General features: G+C 43.3%; 1 protein-coding gene across 3 annotated transcripts in view; it reads left to right on the top strand.

Moving 5' to 3' along the window:
- ptprga (protein tyrosine phosphatase receptor type Ga) overlaps nt 1-12,851 on the top strand; it is a 273,910-nt gene that overhangs the window by 234,094 nt on the left and 26,965 nt on the right. For all 3 annotated transcript variants that reach the window (XM_058374136.1, XM_058374135.1, XM_058374134.1), the window contains exons 9-13: nt 2,252-2,436; nt 7,672-7,780; nt 7,871-7,920; nt 8,536-9,292; nt 11,557-11,689. In XM_058374136.1, the coding sequence (XP_058230119.1) occupies nt 2,252-2,436; nt 7,672-7,780; nt 7,871-7,920; nt 8,536-9,292; nt 11,557-11,689 (1,234 nt within the window). The remainder of the gene's footprint in view (nt 1-2,251; nt 2,437-7,671; nt 7,781-7,870; nt 7,921-8,535; nt 9,293-11,556; nt 11,690-12,851) is intronic.

Below are 12,851 nucleotides of genomic sequence, written 5' to 3'. Positions count from 1 at the left end.
GTGTGTGTAGAAGGTGGCCATGTTGATCTGAGAGCGCTGGGCAGAGGAGGGGCGGCATGGAGGCAGGCACGGTTTGGGGAAGGCATGACGCAATCCACCACAAAGAGAGAGAGGGAGAGGAGAGAGAGAGGAAGGGGGTGGGCACTCTGGTCAAACAGAGCCATCTACTGGCCACTTAGTGAGGACGTCTATGTGAACGAGTGTGGGAGAGAATAACAGTATAAATATAAATATATAAAAAATATATCAGACCCAGCAGTGTTATTTTTGCTGGTCATGTATTTAGTCCACTGCCTTGTTAGTCCACTTTTGTCACTTTCAGTTTCTGACCACAGCACTGCTGTTGCCTGGATATGTTAGTTTTGGAAGACTGTTTCCTCTCTCGATGTTCACAGCACCACTGCTGCAGGTCATACGCTCATATCACCATGTCACTGAGTGATGCACCACCTGAAAAGTGTCTGCTCACAGAGGGTCCACTGGTCATTTTTACTGTTAGAGGAAGTAAAGAGGAGCAGAGACATGGAGGGTGTAGCCAAGAAACTGCTCATTGATTGTAAATGTAAAGGTTACTCGATATCCAACAAAAATTTGGTTATCAGGCTGAGAGGAATTTGGTGTTGAATGGATTCAGGTGTGTGTATCTGTCGGTCCAAATGAAGGTGCCACACTGCCTGTTAGTGACATTGCCTTTGTGGCTACCAGAACTAGTGAAGCAGGCATGGGCTTTGTTTTATTAGTCTCAGAGAAGAAGGTGTGGCCTCTGTGCCTGTCAGTTTTGGAGAAGAAGGTGTGGCCTCTGTGCCTGTCAGTTTTGGAGAAGAAGGTGTGGCCTCTGTGCCTGTCAGTCTCAGTGAACCAGACATGGCCACTGTGTCTGTCACTAGCCTCCATGCCTGTCAGTCCCAGTGATGGAGGCGTGGCTTCTCTGCTTGTCAGTCTTAGTAAAGGAGGCGTGGTCTCTGTAACTATTAGTCTCACTGATGTAGGTGTGGCCTCTGTAACTGCCGGTCTTAGTGATGGAGGCGTGGCCTCTGTGCCTGTCAGTCTTAGTAAAGGAGGTGTGGCCTCTGTAACTATCAGTCTCATTGATGTAGGTGTGGCCTCTGTAAATGCCAGTCTAAGTAAAGGAGGCATGGCCTCTGAAACTGCCATTCTTAGTAAAGGAGGCGTGGCCGATGTGCCTGTCAGTCTTAGTAAAGGAGGCGTGGCCTCTGTGCCGGTCAGTCCCAATGAAAGTTGCCAGACATCATTTGGTCTTTCCTGAGTAAAGGTTTTAGGAAAAGTCACAGAAAGCCGAGACCAATGGATTTAAACGATTTGGAGAAATGCAATTATCAGACTCCCATGGGTGTCAGTGTCAGATAAATATAGCTCATGTGCATGATACCAGTGAATAAACAGATTAGTCACAGAGCTTCACTCCTAAACACATCATTGCAAATTTGTTCCAGAACTAAAGGCAACAATCAAAGCCTCATTGACCATCAACAAACAATAAGAAATATTCACTCTTCCAAATAAAACACACGAGCATGAGATAAGAGTTAAGAGTCTTCTTACTGGTCTGTAGAGAGTAAAATATTCTACAGAGCCGGTGGTGCATATGTCAGTGGACATATCAGTAGAAATGCTTTGTTAACACTGTGGATTATATAAAAAGTGAAATGTATGCCATTAAAAAAAAAATTCTTAGATGGATTTCAACAGTGCTTAAAGTAGAGCCTTTTGAGAGATGGAGAGATGAACTGCTGGCGTTTTCTGTTCTCTCATATAATTTGCGCTTTATCTTCTGAAATGAAGCAATAATCACCGTATGCATCTCAGACAAACGTACACAGTTTTGTCTCTTTGTCTCTCTCGCACTCATTTTCTGTTGTTTATCAGTGTTCGAGGGAGAACAACATATCTCAGTCGCACACACAAAACCACACAAACATACACACACACACACACACACACACACACACACACTGGCAGTATGAATGACCTGCAGGCAGGTATATATGAGTTTGTGGATTATATTATTCACAATGAGGCCATGGGGAGCCATGATTCACACTCTCACAATTACGACGCTCTCTTTTTCTCCATATGATCACTATCTCTCACTACAGCGTTCCTGACGCACGTTCTCTGTTCATCTCTTTGTCATTCAAAGCAGCGTATAGACAGCCGTGTCATAATCAAAGCTGCCATTATTGAACAGCCGTCTCTCTCTCTCTCTCTCTCTCTCTCTCTCTCTCTGCAGCCTGCAGCAGTGCTCCCATCAACATGCAAGTTCAGCCTCTGAATAAAACAGCCCTGGTGGTGCGATGGTCCCGCCCCGAGATCACCTACGACCCACCCATCATCAGCTACCTCATCTCCTATAGCTGGACCCGAAACGACGAGGAGTACGAGGAGACGTACGTCAAAGGCAGCGATCAAAAACTGGTGAGCCACAGTGCTCATTACCTTTTTCCCTGTGAAAAACAAAACTATTTTGCCAAGCAATAAAAAAAAAAGAGTCACGGTCGATTGGACAAAGGTGAAATATCTTCACACACGCTCAGTTTGCATAAGTGATGATACAAATGAATTAATTAAAATGCCTTGTGTGAGGATGTGCATTACCGATGTGTGCATAGTTTAGATGAATTAGAACAGTTCCTGTGTGTATTTCGTTTCATTTACATCACATTAGAAATGCATATGCTAATTTTTCAGTCGAATATGAAAAGAGAAAATGGATCCTGATACATTACTGAAGAAGGCCCTGAGATTGCATATTATAGCATATCTCTACCTCTTTATTTTACATTTATTTTACCAGCAGAATCCTATTCAGATACCTGACCGTGAAGCCAGCGTAGATTGAATTCTTTTTTTTTTATGAGCTTTTTCTATGAGAAGAAATTCTGCTCAGATGTTTCTGTTTGTCAGTAATACAGTTTTCCGCTGCGCACCATCTCCGCATACGACGGCTGTAATTCTTCCCCTAGTGGCTGTCGTATTGCATTCAGGCGTACATGACGAGAATCTGCAGAACACAAAAAAAAAACACGGAACAATCAAAATGTTCATTATTCGCTTTCTGTATGTGGTTTTGACAGATACACTTATATTGCCAAAAGTTTTGGGACTCATCTCCAAATCATTGAATTATGGTGTTTTCATGGGTTTGGCTAGGAATCTCAAATCCAGTGAAAGGAACTAATGCTTCAGCATACCAAGACATTCTGGACAATTTCATGCTCCCAGCTTTTTTTGGGAACAGTTTGGGGATGACCCCTTCCTGTTCCAACATGACTGCACACCAGTGCACAAAGCAAGGTCCATAAAGACATGGATGAGCGAGTTTGGTGTGGAGGAACTTCAGAGTCCTGACCTCAACCTGATAGAACAGCTTTGAGATGAATTAGAGCAGAGACTATGAGCCAGACCTTCTCGTCCAACATCAGTGCCTGTCCTCAAAAAGGTGATTCTAGGGGAATGGTCAAAAATTCCCATGAACACACTCCTAAACCTTGTGGAAAGCCTTCCCAGAAGAGCTGAAGCTGTTATAGCTGCAAAGAGTGGGCCAACTCCATATTACATTCATGTGCATGAAAATGCAGACGTCCCAATACTTTTGGCCTGGCTTGCAGTCTCTGCTCTAATTCATCTCAAAGGTGTTCTATCAGGTTGAGGTCAGGACTCTGAAGTTCCTCAGACTAGTCAAGTTCCTCCACACCAAACTTACTCAACCATGTCTTGGACCTTGCTTTGTGCACTGGTGTGCGGTCATGTTGGAACAGAAAGGGGTCATCCCACAAAGTTGGGAGCACGAAATTGTCCAAAATGTCTTGGAATGCTGAAGCATTAAGAGTTCCTTTCACTGGAACTAAGGGGCCAAACCCAAGCCTTGAAAAACAACACCTGAATTCAATGATTTGGAGGGGTGTCCCAAAACTTTTGGCAATTTAGTGTATATGTAACTATCCAACAATCTAACAAGCTGCAGTAACACAAGACTATCTATCTATCTATCTATCTATCTATCTATCTATCTATCTATCTATCTATCTATCTATCAGCTAGGTTCCCGCAACCAAACGAATGTGAAAAAACGACACGACAAACATTGAGCATCGTATATGTTACTAAAATGTGAGCGAAGAATATGTGAGATTTATCAAGTCTAGAAGAATAACTCTCATGTCCACCAGAAATTCTGCTTCAGTGCTGAGGTGTGAATCGGTGAAAATGAATGAGTTCTAGTTTGGTGTGTGCCATCTGTCTGAAGCAGTGAAAAGGTGAACCTAAGGGACAGGGAATGTTACCATCAGCGAGCAACAGCTGCCATGTGCATCCGCAGCAGCAGAAGAAATCTTGGCATGTGTCACTGCAACCGAAGTCTGGTCAAAATCTCCGCTGGCCGGAATAACATAGTCGACACCTCAACTACACAAAAAACAACTTTTTTTTGAGAGTATTATCTCCTGTAACTTGGCTATGTTCCTACAAAGATCCTTCTGGCAGTCGGGTAAAAACAGTCGTTCTGAATAAACTTGCTAGCCGAATGCGATTTCTTTACGCAGTAAACATCACGCTTTGATCGAGTTAATGGATAGCTATCTGCCTAAGTGAAATGGACATAAACCTAATCAATTTAGCTTGGAATCAAATACCGTTGTTGTCAAAATGTATCTGATGTTCCTGCGCTGTAGACAGAATGCAATCTTTAAAATCTCCCGTTTTGCTTTTGTTTTAGCTGATTTTAAAGTGATAAAACTTCTAAACAGAAACATATTTCAGTTCAATAAAGTTTTCAGGACTATATGTAATAAGAATTGTGTAAAAGGACACGTAAAGTTGTGAAAAAAGTCTTTGAAAAAGTCTTGAACTGGTTTTATTTGATTAAATAGTTTCAGGACGGTGAGCTAAGCCAAGCTGGGCTCTTTGTTTTGTTCTTTGCAATTGCCTGTGTTGCCTTTATCAGGGATCACCGCTGTGTGTGTGTGTGTGTGTGTGTGTGTGCAGGTGCATTTGTGTATTAATCTCATATACATGTGCATTATATCTTCCCACTGTACCACAGATCAATGACTTGATGCAGCTTCTGCTGAGCCGCTCCACTTTGATGCCATTAATCTTACATTTGCCGCTGCTATAGAATAAATTAGAATAATGCAGACCTTATAGGCATTCAGGCGCTAATACGGTATTCATCCAGCTTCTCTCCGTCCCCGTTATCTTTGAAGTAGCACATTAGGTGCATACACAATAACCCACTCCCACCTGCAGCCACACCTGTAGTCATTTGGATGCTGCTGTAATTATCCAATGAAGCATACTCTGTCTCCTCTGCAGCGCTAAAAAGCTTCAATCAGTCCAGCTGCGGATTATCGAGTACATTTCTGGACATTAGCGAGGAAGGGGTCTCGGCAGGAGTAGCTGACCTCGATGTTCTGCGTTTGGAAATACTAATGCAGCACTCGCAGGCCTCAAAGCACTTAAGAAGAGCGTCTGGGTTTTAACGTCTCTCTGCACGAGGTTTTATTTTCTAGCAGTCAGAACGGGGTGGGGAAGAGTGGAGGGGGTGGGGGGAGGGGGGTTAATGAGAGGACGTGATCGTCGATTCCCTGCTCGAGGGTGATGAGAGGTAGAGATGTTTTCTTTCTTTTCTTTCTTAAGCTTTTCTCTGCTTGATCGGTAATGAAATCACAAGCGCCATGGAGGCCTTCTCCCCATCCACATCTGCCCACAATCCACATCCCTTCTGTCACTCTGCCTCTCTCTCTCTCTCTCTTTCTCTCTCTCTTTCCTTTTCAGAGCTTCATTTCCATTTTTATTCTCAATTTCCTCCCAAGACACTGCAGTTATCTGGGTCACATTAGGGACTGCTGTGGCTTTATGAAGGGGTGGGGGACGACTTCTACCAAATCAACACAGAATCCACTCAAGACCTGACGGCTTTTCCGGCGCCATCGCATGAGGTGGATAAGCCGATTTTAGGAGGGGGGAAAAAAACAACTTCTTTAGTTGGGGGGGGGGTGAACAGAATTTGCCTTATTTGGATGAGGTGTGATTCCTCACCATGGCCGTGTGATGTATGTACACGTGGTCACTGCTCATACGTGATGGCGGTGTGGATTGGAACAGGGACACTGAATGTAGAAGGAAGAGACGCTGGTGAAAGGCTATACTATAGCTATAACTACTTCCTGAAATTTTCTGATGTCACTTAAAAAGTATCCAGTCATATTTCCTGATCTTTACAATACACTGATACTGAAGACTCCTTCTATAAATCTTAAAGAATCATCCTCTTCTCTATATAGGATACTTTTTGTTAAATATAAACTGCTGTATATCTGTAACATGTCCCTAAAGATCTTGCGTTTAAGCATCGACCTGTGTTTCTCCTGACAGGTCACATGACCAGATAAGCAAACATTTGCATTGATGCTAAGCTTGTACAGGCAATGTGACATTTTGCAAAATCAATATTAGCTCATCCATAATGCCCCGAAACGTTACAGAAGAAAAGGAGTACATCATGTCGGTCTTATGAATCGGCTCTAGAACCGGATTGACGTTAGAACTCGTACGTTTTGCTGGAATTACGCTCCATTACCCGTCATTACCGCACAGAGGTACTCGCTCACCTGGGTGCTTTTACTCTCTTAGTCCGGGATCTGTATCTCTAACTTCTTCTCCTGTCTAAATTCATGAAACATTTTATTAGCATTAAATAATTCATATGACACGGGCGAGGCTTGTAGACTCAGTGTGTGGTTTGTAAATGAGCATTCCCCTGTTCATGTTTGCTGAAAATATGAGTTAATTGTCCTGAAATGCCTGGGTGTGTAAATGAACGGCCCACTCAGCATGGGGTCTGCTCCATCTCTCTCTCTCTCTCTCTCTCTCTCTCTCTCTCACACTAAAGCTTACAGGCCTGAGGGGCAATAAAGGCTACATGAACCGAAGAGAGAAAGATGGAAAGAAAACACTAGTGATATGTGATAAAGTCTCCTGATCTGAACAGACAGATTAGGATGTTTGCAGAGATACTGACTTCCTGATCATCCTTAGATACTATTCCATATCCTTGTCATATACTGGATTGAAATAAATCAAGCTCGCTGGTGTTTAATCGTGACAGGAGCATGTTAGCTAAGCATAAAAATCCAGTTTTATACCAAGGGATTGTTCTTGGCAGGTGAACATAAACAGCCAATTGCAGCTATGCTAGCTGCAAAGTTACCCTCTGTTCCTCTATGATTTCAGTATAAAAGTACTACATCTTGGTAGTTAGCTATCCCACAGCTAGCTCTACACTTTAACTCAGTAGGTCATGACAAGGAAATCTTTGTGAAACCGATCGTGTTTTTTTTTTTCTCCTTCTTCTTCTTCCTCTAAGTTTCAGAGCCGCCCTCGAAATGCTACACGGCTTTAAACAGCTCTTTAAAGAACATACCAGGTGAAAATTGTTTTGATAAAATAGTAAAAGACTCGGTGGATGTTCGCTTGTTTTGCCTATCCGCCTTTTGTGCTGTAAATCAAACGCACCCTGTGCCTGTGTGAAGATAACACGCTCACATCACACACTCCTCTTACAGGAAGTGCTCCCCTGCTCTGCCTCAGAGCCCCAGGAGAGCCCAAGACTGCACTTATTTCAAGCTTGTGTGTGTGTGTGTGTTGCAGGAGGCCGTTATCAAGCCAGTTTCACCAGACGTGCTGTATCTCTTCCGAGTCCAGGCAGTGTGCTTGAACGACAAACGCAGTGACTTCAGCCAGAGCATGCTGTTCAGAGGTAAATACACACACCACATACACGCACACATATTTCTGCTCTTATATTCTATGCATTTGTCACATCTGTGTGTTTGCTTTGTCATTTCAGCAAATACCACCAGAATATTTGAAGGGACGAGGATAGTGAAAACAGGAATGGTAGGTTTGACTCTGTCCAGAAGGTGGCAGCTCTGTCTCCCTCTTCATCACACACACACACACACACACACACACACTTTAATGATTTTAAAGTTTCCTAACCAGGGAACAGAAGGTATAATTAGTTTTTTCCGAACTCTTGTTCATGATAACTGCACAAATAATCCACATGAAGTCTTCCTTTAATCTTTAATCTGTGGCTTAAACGCCTTCATCTTTACAAGCGTATAAAATCAGTCAAAATGTACAGCTGCATTATTAATAAAAACGAAAATCACCGCGGGAGAAAAGCCCAAGCACAAGTAATTTAATAAAAAAGGACCAAGGACATTTTAATAATCATTTTTATTCTGATTATATTACAAATATTTCGGCTATAAAAAGGAGGGAGAGATATATACTTGGATTATTTCTGCATTTATTATATTCACATAAAGGTTTAATTTAATGTTATTTAAAATTTAATTGGCTGCTAGAGGCGTATAATTTAATTTGAAGAGGTTCTGGTGAAGTTGCTCTATATTATCTGTATCTAAACTTATGTATGTTAATGCTCCATCTCTTTCACACACACACACACACACACACTTACTCTCTCTTATCGTTTCCTCTTAGCCCACGGTGTCTCCCGCGTCCTCAGCTGACATGGCTCCCATTAGCTCTGGCTCATCCACCTGGACCTCTTCAGGTCTGCCCTTTTCCTTCGTCTCCATGGCGACTGGCATTGGCCCCTCCTCCAGCGGTAGCCAGGCGACGGTGGCATCGGTGGTAACCAGCACTCTCCTGGCAGGGCTGGGCTTCAGCGGCGGCGTCATCTCCTCCTTCCCCAGCTCGGCTTGGCCTAGTCTCCGCCCCCCAACCCAAACCCCACCCACCACAGCGGAACAGGCCCCTCCTACCACCACCCCCGAAAACACCCAGAACCAAGGCTCGGACGATAACGCCGGAGGAGAGCAGACAGGCAAGGCCGAAGGTGAGGAAGGTGAGAGAGAAGGCGAGGAAGAGGAAGAGAAGGACGAAGAAGACGACAAAGGAGCAGAAGGTAAACCAGTGAAGAACGCTCCAGATGACGTTCAGACGCAGGTGAACAGCTCAGCAGACCAGGAGCCTCCCACAACAGCGCCTGACTCCACCGCCAAGGAGAAAGGAAGAAGAAAGGACCAGGATGAGGACGGAGCGATGGAGTCCAATGAACCACAGGACACACAGACAGAGAGGACAGAGGATGAGGAGGAAGTCACTGTGACCCCCAGCACAGAGCCTGCTGTCCAGGGGAACAAAACTGTGGTGCTCCAGCCCCCAGAAGCCCCTCCGAAGGGTGGGAAAGGCAGCATGGGAGACAGGAGTCAGTGGCCTTTCTCCTTTCATACAGGTGTGTAGCATGAAAGCAGGGTAAACTCACTAGCGCCATCTAGTGGTGGATGTAAAAGGCACATGCGACATACCTGAGAATCAGTTCACTATTCTCTTTTATTATCTTCTGTTCAGAACAGAAAAGTGAAATGAACACATTAATCACTGGAAACAAAACCTCTTATCTCTTGGTAGGAAATCGAAACAAAATTTTGCTTATAAAAAGTGTACCTAAAAATAATTCAATTATTATTTCCATGAGCAGTTATTATAGCTAACAACGTCCTCTTTCTGTACGTCAGCCCAAATATCCAGAACACATTTCTTAAGGCTACAATGCCGCCCTAAAAATATGCAAATTGCAACCCAGAATACACAGCAAGCTTGATTCCGAGTTGAATTTTTAAACGGTTTTACTGCAAATTACAGAAGATGTGAACACACCATTCCAGTCCTGATCAAACATCAACACCACGAGAAACCTAGCAGGCATCATTGTCAAATATTCCTTGTGTTCTGTTTCAGAAAAATACGAATTTTTTAGGTGAAATAAATTATACAGTAGCCTAGGAGTTGGTTGGTTTGAACATGTCGAGTTTATAAGTCACTAGAGCTACAGTCTCTCACACACACACACGCACACACACACCTACAGCACATAAACCAGAGATGACATCAACAGCTTATCGTCTTCAAACGCACCGTATCTCTTTCTCTCCTCTCTTTCTAATTCCCTCTTCATCCTTCTTCTCCGTCTCGGAGTGCGTTTGGGAGACACGATCCTGGCCTAGTTCTGCAGTCCAGAGAGGATGAGAGGGAACAGTGTCTCAGCTGCAGGGGGGAGGAAAAGTAACTTCTCCATTTTTAGCTCTCTGGCACTGGAGTTATGTTTGGCTCTGCCATATGTGAGTGTGTGTGTGTGTGTCTGTTTGTGCTCTTCCCTCTCATATAGCAGTCCTGTTTTTTGGCTACAGAGGCAGAGAGCAGGCAGCATCAGCAGCTTGTTAGCATGGTGTGTTAGCGTAGTGCAGTAGCAGCAGGGTTTCATGGAGCTGGTGAGGTTTGGGAGCTGCAGCTCTGCAGGGTTCAGGTCCGTCACGCTCGACTCTGAATAACTAACATGGGCTCCGGGAATGATTCTGCAGTCTGGAGCTCTGGTAGGCTGTGTGTGTGTGTGTGTGCGCGTGTGTGTGGGTGTGTGTGTGTGCTTAGAAGCTGCAAAGAGCAGCCATGCGTGTATCAGAGAGAGACAGAATAAGAAATCATCGTCTCTTGTTTGATAGGTTCAGAGCATCAGTATTAAAATATTCCTTTTCAGATTGCACACAGATAAGAACAGTAACCGGGAAAAGGGCGTGTGTGTGTGTGTGTGTGTGTGTGTGTGTACGCATGCATGTGTTTACAAGAGCGAACGTGGTGGGCAGTGTTGCATGAGTAAACAGGGCAGAGTACATACACACACACACACACACACACACACAGTAACTACAGAACCATGTGACTGCCCGGTACATTTTTGAGCAGGTAGCAATGCTGCTAGAAACTTTTTAGTAGTTTAAATCAGAACAATACGGTAAAATATATATTTTTAATTCAAGTAAATTAATTACTTTTTTCTTTTTTTATTCTATCCTGTGTACGGTGTTTTTTGTATATTGTTTTATTTGTCTAAATTTCTGTATAACAATAAACAAATATTATTATTATTATTATTATATTTATTAATTCATTAATTTATTTTATTATTTTTTATTTTATCGTCAAAAATCTCCCACTGACTTTATGGAAATTTCTGAGAGCTGCTGACAACATCAGAGCATCTGTGATGTACAAATATAACCAAAAAAAAAGCAAATGGCAGCCGAGACGGTTGTTAACATCAGTGTGCGGTTCTGGATTTAAGTTTTTACCTCTGTACACATCATTCCTGTCATTCTCTTCACATCAGTAACGCAGCACAGGTCAGCTTTCAGCTCGCTGCACATTCCGTCTTAAAATAAACCCGTGAAAGGTGCTAAAATATGATTTTGATACTAAATACTAGCTGTCACAGTGGTCACTGTATCTGTTTAGTGTGATGTGTGTCGCATAGAAAGGGCACGGGTACGAGCGAGCATCTCCCTCTTAAAGGGGTTGGTTCTTGACTGGAGATTTATATACAACACACAAAAGTTCATTCCTGTGATAAATTTTTTATAGCACATGCTGCGGCTTTGTCACTTCTGTAAGTAGTGCCACTGTTTGTAATATAGGTGCACTTCTGTGTGTGTGTGTGTGTTTCAGAGCGGACTGTAATCTCCAATATACGACCAATTCCTGGTTCAGGCAGGATGGAGTGGATCATTCCTCTAGTCGTGGTGTCTGCCCTCACCTTCCTCTGCCTCATCCTCCTCCTTGCTGTACTCGTCTACTGGAGGTAAGAAAAAGAAAGAAAGGATAACCCCAAATGTACGCCTTCAGCCAGGATAGGTGATGTTTAATTCGTCACACACTCCCCTCGAACGCACATCGGATTGATTAATGGAAAACTAGGGAAACAAACATGTCCTGGCTGATCGACTGCATTTTCTGATTCACTGATTCAGCGACCGGACTGATTCACTGATTCACTTTCCAGTTGATTCACTGTATTAGCGATCGAATCCTGATGTCAGTTTGTGTTTTCTGTCTCTCTTCTATACTCTACACTTGGTCTTTAGGCTTTTGTGTCATCTGCTGTGTGTGTGTGTGTGTGTGTGTGTGTGTGTGTGTGGGTCCACACAGAAGATTTAGTCATTTATCATGTCAAGGCTCTTGGATCCTTTACAACACTTCGAGAGCAGGTTGTGAGTGTGTGTGTGTAAAGTCCAGCCCACGTGTGATGGTGTAAGTAAGATGAAGAGGGTCTGCAGGACACCAGACCCCCAGGACATCGCTGAGGTGATAGAAGAGCCGTAGATGCAGTTACCAAGGACATGTTGTCATGGCCTTCATTCAGGCTTGCTGAAGGAGGATCCTAAATAGGTTTGCAGAGAGAGAGAGAGAGAGAGAGATACAGAAACAGTGAGTGAGTGAGTGAGTGAGTGAGTGAGTGAGTGAGTGAGTGAGTGAGTGATGCAGAGTATAGAGAGTGAGAAAGACAGAGACTGAAGATAGAGAAAGAGAGATGGAGTTAGGCAGTGAGTGAGAGAGAATGACAGAATATATATATATATAGAGAGAGAGAGAGAGAGAGAGAGAGAGAGACAAAGTATAGAGAGAGACTGAGAATCATGAGAGATGGAAGATAGATGGGGGAGAGGCAGACAAAGGATGGTACAGAGAGAGAAAGAGAGAGAGAAGGAGTAGTAGAAGAAAGAGCCAGTATGTGAGACTAAAAGATGAATGATAGAGATGGATAGAGACAGAGGATAAAGAGAAATGGAGAGAGGTAGAAATTAGAGAGAGAGAGAGTAATCACATTGCTTTCACTGTGTGAGAGATCACATCCTCACATTTAAAGGTGCAGTTTTTCATTTTGGAAAGTGTTTCTATAATTACTAAAGCTATCATTTCAAAGGTACATTAGAAATGGCACGATTTGCAATGTTTGTTTTCTG

This window comes from Hemibagrus wyckioides, linkage group LG21, assembly GCF_019097595.1.
Source record: "Hemibagrus wyckioides isolate EC202008001 linkage group LG21, SWU_Hwy_1.0, whole genome shotgun sequence".
NCBI lineage: Eukaryota > Metazoa > Chordata > Actinopteri > Siluriformes > Bagridae > Hemibagrus > Hemibagrus wyckioides.
The sequence above is the reverse complement of the archived record's forward strand: the minus strand, read 5'-3'. Positions and strand labels throughout refer to the sequence as shown.